Here is a 17571-nt window from a genome sequence, read left to right on the forward strand (position 1 = left end):
GTAAAGTCGAGTCGAAGGCGAACAAATGAAAAACAGTACCAGCACGGTTCAGGTAACGCGCGCTAATAAGATTGTGAAATCCGTCTCATAATAGTAATAAACTCGTTTTCAAATTGAAAAAAGTATTTCTTTGGTACCCTACACGTCCTAACACCTCAAGATAATCCCTGCAATAAAGAGAATTTCGTGCGAAGTAAGACTAAAGCAAAATCTAAGACTAAAGAAGCGATATCAGTATCAAACAAAGTGCATACAAAATACGTAATGGGAATTAACAATTCTAATGCATCGCAAACAGCTTCCCTGATTAAGACAAAGAAACGAGTGTTGGAATTCTTATTCATTTAACTACCGCGTGTGCTTCTTCCTTGTTAGATTTAAAGCAATCAACGAGCCATTGTTACTAATTTGCTTTTCCTCTTCCTAAAATATTTGACAAGTAGAACATCTTTCTGTCAATTTTCTCGTATTGATCGCTCTTTTCAATACTCTCTTCGTTATTACAAAGTAGTAAAAATAATCCTATTACCGAGCTACGTATAAACGTCAGTTAACTGATATTTTATCCTCCAATCTTATTATGGCGCCAATATTCGATCGTGCTTACATTTATAGTATTGCAGCATTCTAAGAAAATCATTGTTACGAATAAAATATTCGTTTCTACGAACGATGCAACATAAATTGAAATACGTCACCAAGAGATTAATAAATCAAAACTTCCAAGTGTCTACTCTCAAAAATAAATTTCGGCGTATTTCGAAAAAGAAGAATCATCGCAATGTCAGAAAACACAGCTTGTTTAAAATGTTAATCACGACTTCATGGTTCTTTCAATTAACTATCACATAGGTAGAGACAGAAAGGGGAGATAAGGAAGGAGACGTCCATAAATCGTCGAGCTCTGTGTGTTAACAAAACATGGGTTTTGCAAAATTCTGATTGACGCCATAGCACCTCGGATTACGGGAGAACGGGGTGTCCTCGACAACAGAACGTAACAAAGTTAAACAAGAACGCTATACTCGACCGACCCAGCGCTCGATCAAAAGTGAAATCTCTCTGGTATGTACCTCATAGTGCTCCCTCGAGTTCGCGATTTTAGTTGGACTTCGTTAGCGTCGACAGACTAACGTTCGTCGATCGATCGACCAGCGCTCGATTTTTCTATCATAACACGCGTTTTCATCTCTTATTCTACTTTCTATATTATTAATATACAATGAATATTTTCTAATCGAGTATATTTTATACCATAATATCCAGAAAGTATCGTACTGTTCTATGATATTTCTTGTAATAATTGAAAGAAAGGGAAAATCAAATAATTGTCAGTGAAATTAAAATATTATCGCTTTAATTCAATCTCTGGAGGATCTTTAAATTTATTTCTTCGTAAACCATCGTTAGATTTCACACAATGCCTTTGTTGTGTTTCACTGGTGGAATCATGGAGTACTGAAGGAAGAAGATTTGTTCTCGTAAAGAGTTTCAGTTCATCTTTACGCCTGATAATTGGAATAAACGTGGATTAAGAGAAAGTGTGAATCTCGCTAAACCGTCGGTAAGCATCCGAGTTTAAAATATCGTTCCAACGAGATAAGTGGTGATTTGCTCGTTTGTTGGAAATTTTTTCCTTGTTTCCGCGGATTTTTACACCATCGCTCTATAGACTTCGACCTGCTTTCAAACGCAGCGTCAACATCCCCGTGCTCGATCGACAGCTCGAAGATCGTATGATGTAACTGTTAAACAACGCTGTGTATTTGAGAGTAAAACTCACGTGATAAACTCTCCAGAACATTTCTCGCCAACGGCCACTGCGTCTGCATCTAAAAATGTTCTTTATCTTCTGTACTGGAAATATTGACTGTTGAAGATCGATCTAACGGTTTACTTCATCAATGGACAAGTATTCGATTCGTTGATGCATTTTTTACTGACAAGAGTTACGTTGATTCGAAATATTTATGTATATTTATCTATGTAATTTTATTTATTTATATAAATAATTATATCTATACTTTATAATAAGTACTGATTATTCGTCAACAAGGAAGAACTTCAGTTTACTTGTTATACTTTTCATCCTTGTTTAAGATAACTTTCATTCAACATTCTCAAGAGCAATGATTTACGACGGTTATAAAATGTACTTGCATCATTGTATTTGTTGCTTCGGTTACGTGCTGATTAATTATTTCCATATTAAATTTCGTATCGTATGATTACAAAAATTTGACACCGCGAACATGAAGTGTAGAAGCTAAGAAGAAAACTATACCTGTGGAAAAGAATGTGTAAATTGGAAATATTTTGTGCAACGTAATACATCAAACACCAAGTATGTGATTTCACGTTGATCACATGGAGAAAACGCACTATAAACGCAGAATCGGGTCGCGAGGGTTAAAATCCTCGATGACGCAATTTCATCTCGCGAATCTCCAGCTTCGTTCCACGACAACAGAGGTATCAATTTCACTTTCTAACTGGTCAGACACGCAGTTACATCGGCCCAATTAAGCATCTTAATCGAGATGAAGTATCATCACGGTCGTTATCCGAGGAACGCGCGTTTATTTGACAGCTCTTGGCCCGATTACCGGCACGTGACTCAGTTCCAATGGAAAACACACGAGCCAAGCGTCGCGTTCACATTTGTTACGTTAGTAAGCGATAGACAGCGCAGCCGAGTTATCATAGTGTGTCGATCTTCTGTCAGACCGCGTTTTCCTTTTCGATACAACACGTAGCGTTATTCAGCTGCTCGACACGCTTGCGTGCTCCTGAGAAGCCGCGAATCATACCGTGCAAGTGGTACACGTCTCACCACCACCATGACAGGTCGTTCTCTATGGGGTTTCCCCGGTCTATCCTATAAAAAAGCGTGGTTTCGTTTCGATCGAGATCGATTACTATCAGTGGAGTTCTTTTCTTTGATCAGCAACGGAGGATATTTAAAATTTTGAAACGTTGGGAATTCGAAAATTTGAATTTTTGAAAATCTGAATTTTTGAAAATTTGAATTTTCGAAAATTTGAATTTTTGAAAATTTGAATTTTTGAAAATTTGAATTTTTGAAAATTTGAACTTTTGAAAATTTGAACTTTTGAAAATTTGAATTTTTGGAAATTTAAATTTTTGAAAATTTGAAAGTGTGAAAGTTTGCGTTCAAAAAAATTGTAAGATTTGAAAGAGAATGTGAAACTTTCGGAAATTACAAGTTTTAAATTTTGAACATTCGAAAATTCTCAATTTTAAATTTGTCTTTAAGACAAGAATGATCGAATGCAATGACTTCATAGTCGTCGGAAGAAAATTGGGGTCAAAATGTCGTAGGTTATGGTCAATCGAAGGATTTTATATTTCGATGATATCACTATCTATACTCACACGCGTAATATATAAAGATTGCATCACTCACAGTCTCATTGAGGCATTTATTTTTGAGCTAATTGATTCCAAAGTGTTTGATGGATCGTACGTGATGGGATATATTGTTACCATTCGAGTATTTCTTATTTATACCGCGATTTCACAATGAGATTCAATTGAACGACGTTTAATACGAACTTAGATTCAAGATGTTGAGTCAAACAAAATACGATGTGATCGTGATAAATTTATATTTTCCAATTGAAATTTAAAATTCAAAATTAACCATTTCGATCTACCAATCTCCCATCTCGAAAGAACACTCATTTAATTATCCGCTCTAATTCACCGAAAGAACTTCGACTTTCAAATTATCACGTTCAACCTTTGTTCGAATTTTACAAAATTCTTTTCCACTTGGATAATTTCCACCTTCCAATATCATAAACTTGACATTTAAATTCTCGCGCGTCCATCGAAGAATTCCAATTGTTGGTAAACTCCTCCTTACGGCACTAATAAGCACGCGCTATACGAGACATTCCATTTAGAAAGTGGGAAAGGCCACGTGGTTAAATACCTATACTCTATAATTTCTTATTCGCATGCCTGAGATAAGTTTACGTAATTTTGCGTAAGCAATACCGATAAACTGTTAACGCATAAGTACTTGTACGTTTGTTATCCCAGTACTTTAGTTACGTGTAATAATACACGTTATCCGAAACACGTATTCTGCATTTAACACGGTTCCTACGATGTTATATGCCAACAAAATTTCGCACACCGGTTTGAATGAAAGAAACGAGAAGGTCTCACGAGACACAAACTAATTCACAGACGATCTGAGCGACGAGATGACGGCACTCAGCCCTGAACTAACGGTGAGACGACCGGTCTATCAACAGGACGAACTTAATCACTTGTTCAAATATGCGAAGCCGAACGAATCACGTAAGTATCGTACGCGGATTCCCAGCGAGCGAATCCAAGAATCATGGCGCCTCGCCAAGCCGCGATGCTTATTTACCATCAGGCGTCGCGTAATCGCCGCGCAATATACTTGTGTTTCGTCTGATCAAAGCAATGAAAATTAACGACTCGTTATATAAACTTCGAATCGAAGAATCTAGCAAGGAATTTTTTTTCGCATTTCAATTGCAGTCGAACGTTTTCTTTCCTTATTGTGCAACATAATTAACCGATTTTCGTTATTACAGGTTTACGATAAATATTATCTACGATTACCTAGTAATGTTATCGTGATTATCATGTGGAGAATTTGATCGTAGATATTCATAGTTGCAACAGAAACTGAATATAACGTGTTATTTGTGTTTACTATATATATATTTGTTATTGTAACGACTATCGTTAGCAAGTAATATTTAGCTTTCACGCTTGTACTATTTTGGGACTAGATTTCTGTCGTAATAATAAATCTTTATACTAGCTTTCAAATCAATCTCTTTTCCTTCTAACGACACCCTGGAAACCTTAATTACTTCCCACTTGTTCCATGATTAATTGACGGGTTCGGAGAAATAAACGATACGAGGGACAAAATCATTAATTCAGGAAAACTAGGATTAAACCTTCAGACAAAAATCTCTATACTACTAGACATTCTACGATAATAAGAGTACAAAGATATGGCGCTCATGAATGATGGTCGATGTCACAGTTCTGAAGAACATCTCGATGAAATGCAGAAAGGTCAAGCCGATGACGATTCTGAAGAATACCATACCCCTTATCGGATGGTTGTCGGCTTACAATTGGAAGACCGATTTACTGGGCGACATCATTGCTGGAATCACCGTGGCAGTGATGCATATTCCTCAAGGTACGAACGTTTCCAAAGAGGCATTTTTATGATTAATACAAATAAGGATAATAAATACACTTTGAGTTATGAATGAACTGATGCCAGTTGTCGAGAGATGTCTGTTTATCCTGAAAATTTGAAGTCTTATGTTAAGAAAATTAGAAGTACAGTGTTTGGATCGTCTGTCCTGTCTCGCGTTTGAGTATCTTATTATCAGAGCTGAGTGTCAATGATATAAATCTAAAGAACGATATTAAAAATAGACGAATTTTGGTACACGTCCAGAGTGGAAAATTCTTTCATAATAATTTGGAGTTAGAGTCTATTTAGACGAAGAAGATCGACAGTCCTATTACTCGATAAAATTTATTTTTCCTATACACTTGATCTTTACCGATCCAAGGGGCCAAAATCATTTTTCCCATAATTAACGCAATTACTTTTCAGGAATGGCGTACGCAATATTGGGCAACGTTCCGCCAATAGTTGGTATCTACATGGCATTCTTTCCTGTTCTTGTGTATCTCTTCCTTGGCACGTCAAGGCATAATTCAATGGGTAAACAGCAAACAAACATGATTCAGTAATTTCAAGACTCTCTTGATAATACTAACGATGATTCTAAGTATGTAACGTGTTACGAAATACGGAAGCTTCACGACTGTTCTTCTTCCTCTTTTTTCGTTAACCATCGATTAGTAGTCACTTGCCGAACTTTTACCATTTTGTACAAGAGTTACATGTACATACCTTTGATATTAATGTTTCCTCCGAATGTTTTCTCATATTCGTCCAGACGTTAATAAATTTAATCGCCGATTTCATAATTTCGTAATTTCAAGGAAACAGTTTTCCGTGATTCTAAAACTGAATAGTCCTCGTAATTCGATGAAGCTTCCTAGTATCCGCTTCCTTCTAACTTTCATTTCGGCTTCACTTTCCAACCTTGCTCAGACAAAATCGCCACGCAATTTTCCATGGCACTTGACTGCTTTTTCTCGTTATAATACCATCCCGTGCGTTATTATTACGTATGTTTGTCAATATAGGTAACGAAAGTTCGACTATTCCAGTCAGTAATATCTCATTAAAATAGACATAAATAGACACAATAAAAAAGACACAAATAGACAAGCTTCGTTTAAGTTATAATCAGTTTCAAAAGCTTCATTCCCAGAAGCTTCTCAAATATTTCACCATTAAGAAAAATACCTGTAAAATTATCAATGAAATTTTCGAAACACCTTCATGCTGACCGTAGACCATTATTTTTACATACAACTCATATAATACATTGACGACTACTAATGTCTAAAAATATACAACGATCGAAGTTAAAAATTCGCACAATTTAATAGTTAAAATAACCGGTCTGTTGATATCAAGGTACCTTCGCGCTGGTTTGTATGATGACCGGAAAAGTGGTCACGACCTACAGCTCTCAAGGACAACTGCCGAAGAACGCGACAACAGAAAACGAGCTATTATCCTCGACGAGTAATCGATATTCCCCCGTGGAAGTAGCCACCGCAGTCACTTTCGCCGTGGCCCTGATTCAGGTAATCTTTTACCGCCTCGTTACCGTTTTTCTTCAATCTACGAAGTATTTGGATCTACTGGAACGTTCTATCTATTTTCCTACATGTAGAATCTTCAAACGTAAAATTGTTAAAGGTAGCGAATTAACGAAGAACAATTCCTTTTTTAATATCGTGTATCATATAAATGGTATTACAGCTTTACAAATTTTCTAATTACTCCGTTAGAAGCGTTATTTTTAGAAAATACATGCAACTAGACCTGGAAAAACCCAAATATAACTTTTAATTTTCTAATTAATATTTTTATTTCTTAATCTTTCGATTCTTTCTTAATCTTTGATTTTTCTCATTGATCTGATAATCTTTCAGTTAGTAATGTATTTATTGCGATTGGGAGTGGTTGCATCGCTTCTAGCAGATAGTCTCGTAAGCGGGTTCACCACATCCGCGGCGATTCACGTGTTCACGTCGCAAGTGAAGGATCTACTAGGACTGGAAAACCTACCTAAACGCGTAGGACCCTTCAAGTTGATCTTTGTGAGTATGAAGATTCTTAACGGTAGGCGTAATTTCCTCGTCTGTTCTCTGACAGTTTAAATTTTGGATAAAAAAGAATTTCTTTTTTGTATGAAATTAAAACCTTTGGAGAACAGTCGAAGAAATCGATTATACTAGATAAGTAAGTATTACACGCGAAGGCCACAGGAGAAATCATTCGATTTTTACGAGAGAGCAGTCTGGAAATTCGAAACGTTCTAAAGCAATCTCGCGTTATTGCAATTTTACGATTAAAGAAAAAAGTAATTTTCAATTCGTTTAATGTGTTATAAATATTCGTGAACTAAAGCGAAAATCGGAAACTGAAGTCGGATTATTTGTTTGTTGAGCGAAATTTATAGGAGAAAATAGAAGGTTGTCGAACTAAATGTAATTGATACGAGTGGAGAGACCTTTAGTTAATTGATCGAACTGCTTGAACCATCGACAGGTGTCTTGTCTACTTACTTTCTCCCAGAACGTAATATAGGAAGTTAGGCGAATAGTTAGGAGAAAGATACAAACAAAATAACCTGCTGAGCTTAAATTAGAAAATTCTAGTAACATGAGAAATGCAAAAATATTGAAGAAGAGAATGGAGAAACCTTTTTATACAAAATTAAAACTTTTAGAAAGCAATCGAAGAAATTAATTATACAGGAAAGCTTAGTACACGTATTTATTCGTCGTAGTAACTATCATAAATCTTTAAAAATGTATATAACACTCTACGTACGACCGTGATGAATATAATTGACGTCCGACACGTGATAGTTTACCAATTATGTAGTTGCTGGCTAGTTAATCTTTTCGCTTCCATAATTAACGATGCTGTTTGTTCTTACATACGTATATTTCAGTATACCGTTGGAGGAAGAATTAATTAGCGTAACGAAATTTTTCCATGCGATAACAAAGTTTACCAGGCTGTAGAATAATCAAACAACTTCTTTTATTTCTCATCGTCGTAATATTGCCAGTCGTATTATCAAGTGTTTTCTTTATATGAAACCGTATTTTAGCGAGACCTTGTAACAGTGAACCAGTTGAAAAATGTATGGTTTTTAACTGTGTGATTTTTAAGTGCAAAACAAGCACAAGGAACAATGAGGAATAATAAGAAAAATGTGACTTATACAAAGCAAAGTGTTGAACTTCTTTTTTCGTGTAATAAAATTCGGCTAAAAAAAGATTTCTTCTTCCGCGTAAAATAAAAATATATATCTCGTCAGCTGTCTATACACGGAAACCATCGTTAAAAGATTTATGGACTATTCGATCCTTGAAATTCTCCTTCATATGAATTTACTTCTTTGTAAAGGATTAACGAGCCGTATCGGCAGACCTCAATTTCAGGTACGTGTAAACGAGAAAACCACTTATCATAGAATTTTATATCCTTCCTCTTCGGCAAACGTAACACGTGTCTTAAAAGAAACAATAACTTCCTCGAATGAATGAATATTTTATTCGTAATATTACTCACTTTTAGCCTTGATACTGTAATTGATTAATTTAACAACGAATGTTAGAATTATAGTATTATTTTCATTTCGTAAAAAAATATTCATCCGAAGAGCAAAGGATGTCCCAAAGTTTCGAACAGAAGCGTACATCAAATTAAACAAAACACAATGGTCACGATAATCACATCAGAATGTCCAACACTTTACTTTGTTCTTTTCGTTTCCGGGTCTCTACTTCCTTCAAAGACACTCTGCAACGTTTCTAATAGTTTGTTCCTGATGTCGTTAAAGAGGAAATAGCACGAGAATCAAAAAGTACCGGTTGTTAATATCATCTCGTCTCGTTTCCTTTCATACCAAATACGTCGAATACCGCATGCAACACGGTCGATTTTCCACTTTGTCGTTTTCAACGCGGACTATGCCGATTTCAAAGAACTCGGTTCTTGTTTCTATCCGGAGACAGGTGAACGCATGAAATGCCAAATGAAATTCCGACAGTGACTTTCTAACAATTTCAATTGCTCATTGAAAGAGAGAAACAAGTTCCGAGACATCCGGAATCCCACGATTCTATCTTGGAAAATGGAAGACTTCTTGTGGAAAATTGTTGGGAAAGAAAAAGTAGATTTCAAGGCTTTGTTAACACTTTAATTTTCCACGTACGCGTGTACCTTAAATTAAATTTTCATTGAGAAAGTATAAAAACAAAATCAGAAGTTGCCGTCAAAAAGCTATTTCAAATTCAAATGTCACCGAATGACAAATGAAACCGAAACTTTCTCAAAATTAAATAATCTTGCGCCACTTTGTAAGCAACCTAATTTGAATTTGTTCAAGTGGATTTTCTTTTTGGTCAAACTAAAGAAACCGCAGAAACGAAAAAGAAACTGGTTCCAATGACAAAAGACCTTCGCAATCTTCGTAACTTGTTGATCAATTTACACCTGACAAAATGATGTAAAACGTGCTGCGTTCGACGATTAAGCTATTGTTACAGCAATACAGTTGCAAATAATAGAAACGAAGGAAATAACGTGCGTTTAATGTAACAGTACTTTCACCGATTGTGTTTCACTTACATAAGGGGATTGAACTTTTGAGATATAACTTTATGGTGGATAATGACACTTACGTAAGATGATCGCGTTTGTTTGTTTTATTTAGAAGACATTGTAACGAGATTTTGGTCTTAGGAAGCTCAGTCCTTAATTATGGTTGTTTAATGTCATTTTAGAGTTACGTGGACTTCTTTAACAACTATCAGTCTATCAATGGGATTGCCCTCCTGCTATCCTGTGTCATCATTTTGGTTCTCATTGTCAACAATGCGTTAAAGGTACTTTCCAAAGACGAATTAAAATATTATTTTAACTAACAGCATAAAAACCTTAGAGATTATATTGAAATATTATAAATCTTAATAAAACTGAATTTCTTATACTTCATTTCAAGATTCTTCGGTATTTAAAAAATTTCAGTTTTAATATTTTCTAAAAAAAAAAAAAAAAAAAAAAACAGAGCCAGGTAGCTGGAGTTACACTAAAAAATCGTATTTTATTTGCAGCCAAAGTTCGCGAAAATAAGTCCATTCCCAATCCCCATAGAAATGCTAGTGGTTGTGCTTGGGACTGTCCTCTCAGTGTACGTGAACCTTACAGAAGTTTATGGAATCGCGATAGTGGGTGACATCCCAATCGGGTAACCAAGTTTCTCGAAACTGTATTATTCACGATAGTTGTGTCGTGTTTCATTGAAACAAAGCAACATCTTTATGGTAACTTTCTCTTCCATTGCTTCCAGGCTGCCATCTCCGACCTTGCCACCATTGTCTTTGGTACCGAGCATTTTATTAGATAGCTTCATCATTACTATGGTGTCCTACACTATATCCATGTCCATGGCGTTAATCTTCGCGCAGCAACTCGGTTACGAAGTGGACTCGAACCAGGAGCTAATGGCGCAGGTTTGAATGTATATTTAACTTGGAAATTTCGAATGAAATTTGAATTGGAATTTCTGGTATATAACCCACGTCTGAATTATGATATAGAAATATTCGATTGTATGACCATTAAATTAGTCTTGGAATGCATTCAAGTACATCGCATGAAGCAACAACGTGTGTAGTCACACGATTAAAATCTGATGCATTGTTATTGACATTTTAATTAACCGGGGAATCAATTAAATAATTCATGTCGTAGACTTGACCTGATTCGTCAAAGTCAATCTCTTTTATCTATCGAAGCTGACACCGCGACCGCTTTAGAATTAATATAGTGCGATAGCAATCAATGTCACGCTGTATGAAAGACAATGCAACTCATTTACATAAGAACCTAATTATCGTCATCCTCAATGATTTCTAGGGTGTCGGAAATCTAGTTGGATCCTTCTTCTCTTGCATGCCATTCACAGCTTCGCTCTCTAGATCCCTGATCCAGCAGACTGTCGGCGGACGAACTCAATTAGCTAGTCTAATATCCTGTGGAATTCTAATTAGCGTTTTACTGTGGATCGGTCCCTTCTTCGAGCCTCTGCCACGGGTAATTCACAAATATTTGAATCATTCTTAATTATATAAAATACAAAAATCTAATAAAAATTTGTACAATTTCGAAAATCGACAAATTCAATCGATTATACGTGTAAGTTTCAAGTAGCTAATAAAACATTATATTTCCATATAGTGTGTTCTAGCCAGCATCATCGTGGTGGCTCTAAAGGGGATGCTAATGAAAGTGACAGAATTTAAGAAATTCTGGAAATTGGACAAAACGGATGGGGTTATCTGGGCGGTGACATTCATATCAGTAATTCTGATGGACGTGGAATATGGTCTTCTAATTGGAATCGTGTTCTGCATCGGCAAATTAATCCTCTTTTCTATCCGTCCTTACACCTGTTCACTCGCTCTAGTACCTGGTACTGAGCTTTATCTGGATACCAAGAGATATAAAAGCGTATGGAATAATGATAGTCTCTCTTTTCTTTTCTCTTTTCTCTTTTTTTTTTTTTTTTTTTTTTTATACATTCTTCTTATCGAGTTACGTTAAAATGGGAATCTATTTCGATTAAAGCGGATTTTCTTTTTCGTATCGTGTATTTCTCGAGGCGGTACAGGCTGAAACGAGTTTGAGATAGATCTAACACGGAAGTCGTATTTTCAGACGGTAGAGCTGCCGGGTATAAGAATATTTCACTATTCAGGCAGCTTGAACTTCGCCTGTCGGCAACACTTCCGTGACGAGGTATATAAAATTGCTGGCCAGACGCCGAGAAAGAAACCTAATGGAGGCTTCAAACACGACGAGTTGAAGGAAGTTAGGAAGGTAAGAGATGCGATATAGAATATCTTCCAGTATTTTACAATAGTATCCAGTATAATATAATCCTGTTAGTAAAATTATTATTTAAATCGACAAGAAGGAATATCAACGTTAACTATATCCTCGTTACACCAGCCCGAAGAAACCATAAAACTGCCGACCCACTTTCGTAGAAAATTAATTTCCTTGTCATTGTGCACAGCTGAGAACCCTAATACTGGACCTGAGCGCGGTGAGTCACATGGACCTGGCGGGCGCAACGACCCTGAGAAACCTGATCAACGAGTACTGTGAAATCGATATATCGGTGTACATCGCCGGGTGTTCCGGTGAGTAGAATTGCGTCGCGGAACCGCATGATCAAACCGGAAGCAATGTTAGACCCGATCGATACGCAACGATTTGAACACATTGTAGGACCTGTATACGAGATGATGAGAAAGTGCAACCTGTTGGAATACAAAGGTGGCCTGTTCGCCGCGTTCCCCACCGTGGCAGATGCCGTGCATTTTGCAAGGTCTAACACCGAGCCAGCATGGAGTTCGCCGATATACGACGACGCAACCGTCGCCAGGCTCTGATTGCCTGAATACTAATCGCGACTACATGCGGCGAAGTTCATTCATGATTCCCAGGGAAAAATTTCTCAATCAACGTGATCGACTGACAATTTAACTGCCATGTTATTTCTAGGCGCATGCATTTGACTGTTTGATGAGAGGAATATTGGAAATGAGAAGTTGTGAGATGTTGAGGGATTGTAGATATAACTTTAAAGAAGAGATGATTATGATAGGATTGAATTTTGTATGTAGATAGTGTTTGTTAATGAAGAATATGTCGAAATCAGTTCGAACAAATTGCTCAAGAAGGAATATTGTGAAGGTTGAATGTGTTCATCCTGCTTGATTCATTATAAATCGTATAAACAATTCTGTACCACTATCTTTTTAAAAGATATTAAAAGCACACTACCTCGATGTAGTAAATAAAACTTAGAATTGAGTGTGAAAATTGAATGATATTTATACGTACAATATTTTTGTAATAACAAGTAATGTTTTGTGTATTATAAAATTATGAAACGAATAATATTTATAGATACACTTCCAGAATACCTATTTATGATATTTCTCTAAATATTTAGTATGTTTAGTATAAATATATAACCTGAAACTACTTAAAATCATCATAATTCGCGCCACAGCAGAGCGCACGTGAGAAAGCACGTCTCAGCGCATGCGTAAATAATATCGCGTAATCCACGTCTAAATGAAAGCTTGTTTATGTGAATCGACCGGCAAGTCACTGTCACTTTTCTAAAATGAGTGCATGGATACAATATATCAAATCTATTCCGACGCACATAGTAAGTTTATAAATTAACCTCACAAAAGTAATGTTATGACTTTTTAGAAGTGCATAACATTTGTGTTAGGTTATGTTATTTTACTACAACAGGTGTTTATATATATTTACACAAATTCGTACGTTTCCTGATTAAACAATTTTCTTTTCAGGACTATGATGGCCAAGCGCGAGCAGAAAAATTATCAAGAGTCATCATAACACTGTTTGCGGTTGGATATTATACATCAAATATTGATGTTCAATTCAACTTTATAAGGTTACTTACATATGCCTTATTTATGTTTACAGGTGGTTGGACTAATTTGGGGATATGTTATTCAGCAATTTTCACAAACAATGTACATATTAGGAGCGGGATTTGTACTGGCAGTTTTAATTACAGTTCCACCGTGGCCTATGTACCGTCGTAAACCTTTAGACTGGCAGAAACCACAATCTGAAGTTACAATTAAGCAAAAAAAGAAGAAATAGTTTACTGTCATTTTTAACTATACTTAACAATATTTTGTTACAAAGTGTTACATGATAATACTTGTTGGTTCAAGGCAAAAATACATGTTTCGAACATCACTTTCCATTGTAAAACCTGTACTTATGAATGTATTAATTTATGAGAAAGACTGTAATAAGAAAAAGTACTACTTATAGCGAATGTATCATGATTATATTAATATCCTAAAAGATTCTTAATTCAAATAAAAGAATGTTACAAGATTGTCAAATATTCGATGTTTAAATCGACTCGATCTTTGATTCTCGAAGGCGAGAACGTTTAAAATAAAACGGCGTGTATTTATATTGCGGAAAGAAACATGACCAACATTTCGTAATTCCAACCTGTCGATTTTCTCGTTCGATTGCGATAGTCTCGTAACACAGTGACGCCCTTGAGACATTTTACTTCAATCTCGTTTCGAATTCCGCGCGAGCAGAAACGCGGTTAGACTTATACATGCCGCGTGACTCGGTTTCTCCTTTAAAACTGTTACAACAATGCCGGCTAACTGTTGCATACTATTACACGACTAGAAATGCGTTTCCTAACCAATACCGTTGACACATAGAGTATTGTCGACACTACGGAAAAGTTGACTAACTCTCATTATTATATTCCATTTAACTGATCAACGATACGATCTCTAGCACGAATTATGATAATTTCAATTGCAACCTCTTTCTATCCTAACGATACGCAAATTCGATAGAGGGGATGGAAAGCAATGTGAAGGAATCTAAAGATGCAAAGTCTTGAATTCATTTTTTATAAGCGTTAATATAACTTAAGAATCAATATAAGTATATGTGTATGTACATAATCGTTATACTCCAAACGCAATATATCAGATATCATTGAATTTCAATGGAGAAATTTTCACTTGGAAGCATTAGAAAGTACAATGCACGTAACGTTTGTGCACGTTATATCCGTAAAGTGATAAACCAAAGAAATTGCACAACAATTAAGAAAGTTATAATGTTATAGATACTGATTTATATCAATGATTACAGTAATATCTTACTAATTCAAAGTGAAATTAATGTATCGAACGCTGTTTTCACGCGGAAATAAATTATTTAACGGCCATTATTTTGCAATTTTATAAGTTCGTTGATTAAACTAAAATTTTGACTCACATTTTTGAATTTTTGAATTTTTGAAGAAGGCTATGATTACGAAGTCTTATCTTCATTGATGTTTCTTTTATTTCCATGCTTAAAACACAGGTTATTTCAGCAATGATACACAAATTTACGAATTTGAACATAGATACTTATAAATACAACTTATGTACGTAGATATTACATTAAATTTTGTTCATTGTACTTTCTACAAATTCGTTAAAGTTGGCGCTGCTAAGAAATTACCACTACAGTCTTCACACGAATAATAACAATTGCCAACGTGTTAGTCAAAATCTATGACTATACTGTAGTTTGATTGCGTGGAAGTACTAGCTTTATATTTGTTTAAAATGAGTTCTTGGGTGCAATATATTAAATCCGTTCCAACGCATATGGTAAGTTAATTTATTAATATATGTAACTGTCTTTAGTTTTTGTTTTCTTCTTGGTTAGGTTATGTGTCACCATATGTCAAAATTCAGTCAGGTAATTCCTCTATATTTCTTTGAATAAAATTCTTTTTTAGGACTATGATGGTCAAGCTCAGGCAGAAAAATTATCAAGGCTCATCGTAACACTTTTTGGAGTAAAGTATTGTATTTAAAAATATTGCGCTGTACAGAATATGCTCAAGATTACAAATTGTTTTTTTACAGATAGTTGGATTAATATGGGGATATGTTATTCAACAATTTTCACAAACAATTTATATCCTTGGTGCAGGATTGGCGATGGCTGCTCTAATTACAGTTCCTCCGTGGCCCATGTATCGTCGTAAACCTTTAGATTGGCAGAAGCCACAGTCTGGAGTTACCACCAAGTTAAAAAAAAAGAAATAGTCTATCCTAATTGTACTTAATAAAATGTTATTCTTGTAAAAAATGCCAGTACTTGGTAAGGATTTACAGCACAAAAATACTTTGTATATCATTTTATAACTAAGCAATGTATTTATGACTGTGAAAGCAATGGATGAAAGTAATGGATGTGACAAATGCAGATTAAATCAATATTTTTTACTTGATCAGCAATGTAGATATATATAGACTAATGTATATAATTCAAATTATATCGTACTATGTAAAGATAGTGCTCGTACCATCAGATTGCATTTACCTTTGTATCTATATATCAAAATAAGAATAAAACTCATTGTTTAATAAACTCATTGCCAGAATCGTTTATATGAAAATTTAATAATGCCACATGTTGTTTTATGGCATAACAAAATATCGTTAGCAATAGCTTATCTTTAGAAAGTAACGTTTTTTGCGAAACACGAAGATCTATGTCCTCGCTGGGCTGTACTGTATAAAATATCGGACTCAGGATTTCCTTTTCGCCTCAAATCATGATTATATAATATGCAATAATCAAAAGGAAGAAATCTCGTAACAAGGTTGATTCAGTACAAAGTGCTTGATACAGACTGTTGATCGATCGATGTCGTCTTAATTTCGATTTCAATAAATCGGACGAACAATTAACCAGCCGTTTATGATTATATCGCATACCACGAGTCACACGTTGGATTTGTTCCAACGTTTGACTTTCATCGGACACGTTTCTCATTTTCTCTCGTCACACATTAACCGAAGCATATTTCCCTCAAAATCGGACTGGCGACGTGACTTTCACGAGACAGAAGAGGTAGAAGCGTTTTGGATACGGTGGGGATGATTGCAAGCAGATTCTTACGTAAGCGGACAACGATCACAGCCACATCGAAAATACAAAATGTGCCGTAACGCCCGCTACTGTTTTCTTTTTCCTCGTCTTTTTTTGTTTATGCTCTAATCCTGTCCCTTTCGTCATCGTCGTACGACGCGTCTCGTCGTTATGTATTGTCCATCGCTACGAAACTGGAATACAATGTTATGCAACGAAAAGGATTTCGTTGCAAGCCTTCTGCAAATGTACCTTCTTTTTATTGAAACGTGCACTAGCCCAAAACGAGAAAATAAAGAATTATATCTTGAGCAATGATGCTAAGAAGCAAAATCCTTTCGCAACATGTATCACTGATAATCCACGATGTTGCAATCGCAATTTTTATTAATCTTTAAGTACAGATCACTCGTTTTTTAGAGGAATTTGAATTTATTAATTTAAATTCATTGCTATAAAATAATGCAGAATTTTAGAAACTCTAACATCATTTGATCTCCTCTACTATTAGCTAAACCTTTTCTTTTAACATGCATCTTTCCTTTTTGTCAAAATTATGCCATAATAGACCAACCAACTTAATTTATTCCAGATCATTTTATAATATATGCTCGTTTTGCAATACACATTTGGGAGGATTCTTGCGTAATCTCGAATACTCCGAACCTTCTCAAAATCATCACGATCTTCGATCCTTTTCTCGCTTTCGCAGCTCGTAAGATACGGTTCGTATTCCAGGTGGAGGATTACGAAACGCTTTCTCCCTGTATGATGAATATTTTAAGTATGCGAGCTACACCACTTCCTACAACACTGGCTGGATCGAC

The 17571-nt window shown here is 35.5% G+C and overlaps 3 protein-coding genes across 4 annotated transcripts; all 3 read left to right on the forward strand.

Moving 5' to 3' along the window:
- The first annotated feature begins 1108 nt into the window (after positions 1-1108).
- On the forward strand, positions 1109-13205 carry LOC126878391 (solute carrier family 26 member 6-like). 2 transcript variants are annotated; one of them, XM_050641175.1, is made up of 14 exons: positions 1109-1564; positions 4219-4332; positions 5063-5224; positions 5654-5764; positions 6593-6765; positions 7117-7284; positions 9988-10089; positions 10318-10451; positions 10554-10716; positions 11123-11299; positions 11444-11716; positions 11924-12085; positions 12285-12411; positions 12500-13205. In XM_050641175.1, the coding sequence occupies exons 2-14, from the start codon at positions 4236-4238 to the stop codon at positions 12661-12663; spliced, it is 2013 nt and encodes a 670-aa protein (XP_050497132.1). In that variant the 5' UTR covers positions 1109-1564; positions 4219-4235; the 3' UTR covers positions 12664-13205. The 2 variants fall into 2 exon arrangements, with proteins under 2 accessions (XP_050497132.1, XP_050497127.1); XM_050641170.1 differs by lacking the exon at positions 1109-1564 and adding an exon at positions 1573-2847.
- Positions 13206-13283: 78 nt separating this feature from the next.
- LOC126863459 (signal peptidase complex subunit 1-like) lies at positions 13284-14105 on the forward strand. The gene is made up of 3 exons (XM_050613661.1): positions 13284-13451; positions 13603-13662; positions 13742-14105. Exons 1-3 carry the CDS (start codon positions 13407-13409, stop codon positions 13922-13924), a joined length of 288 nt encoding a protein of 95 aa, XP_050469618.1. The 5' UTR covers positions 13284-13406; the 3' UTR covers positions 13925-14105.
- A 1055-nt stretch (positions 14106-15160) lies between these two features.
- LOC126863465 (signal peptidase complex subunit 1-like) lies at positions 15161-16244 on the forward strand. The gene is made up of 3 exons (XM_050613674.1): positions 15161-15471; positions 15603-15662; positions 15733-16244. The coding sequence occupies exons 1-3, from the start codon at positions 15427-15429 to the stop codon at positions 15913-15915; spliced, it is 288 nt and encodes a 95-aa protein (XP_050469631.1). The 5' UTR covers positions 15161-15426; the 3' UTR covers positions 15916-16244.
- The last annotated feature ends 1327 nt before the right edge of the window (positions 16245-17571 follow it).

Source organism: Bombus huntii, chromosome 1, assembly GCF_024542735.1.
Source record: "Bombus huntii isolate Logan2020A chromosome 1, iyBomHunt1.1, whole genome shotgun sequence".
In the NCBI taxonomy this organism is placed as follows: Eukaryota; Metazoa; Arthropoda; class Insecta; order Hymenoptera; family Apidae; genus Bombus; species Bombus huntii.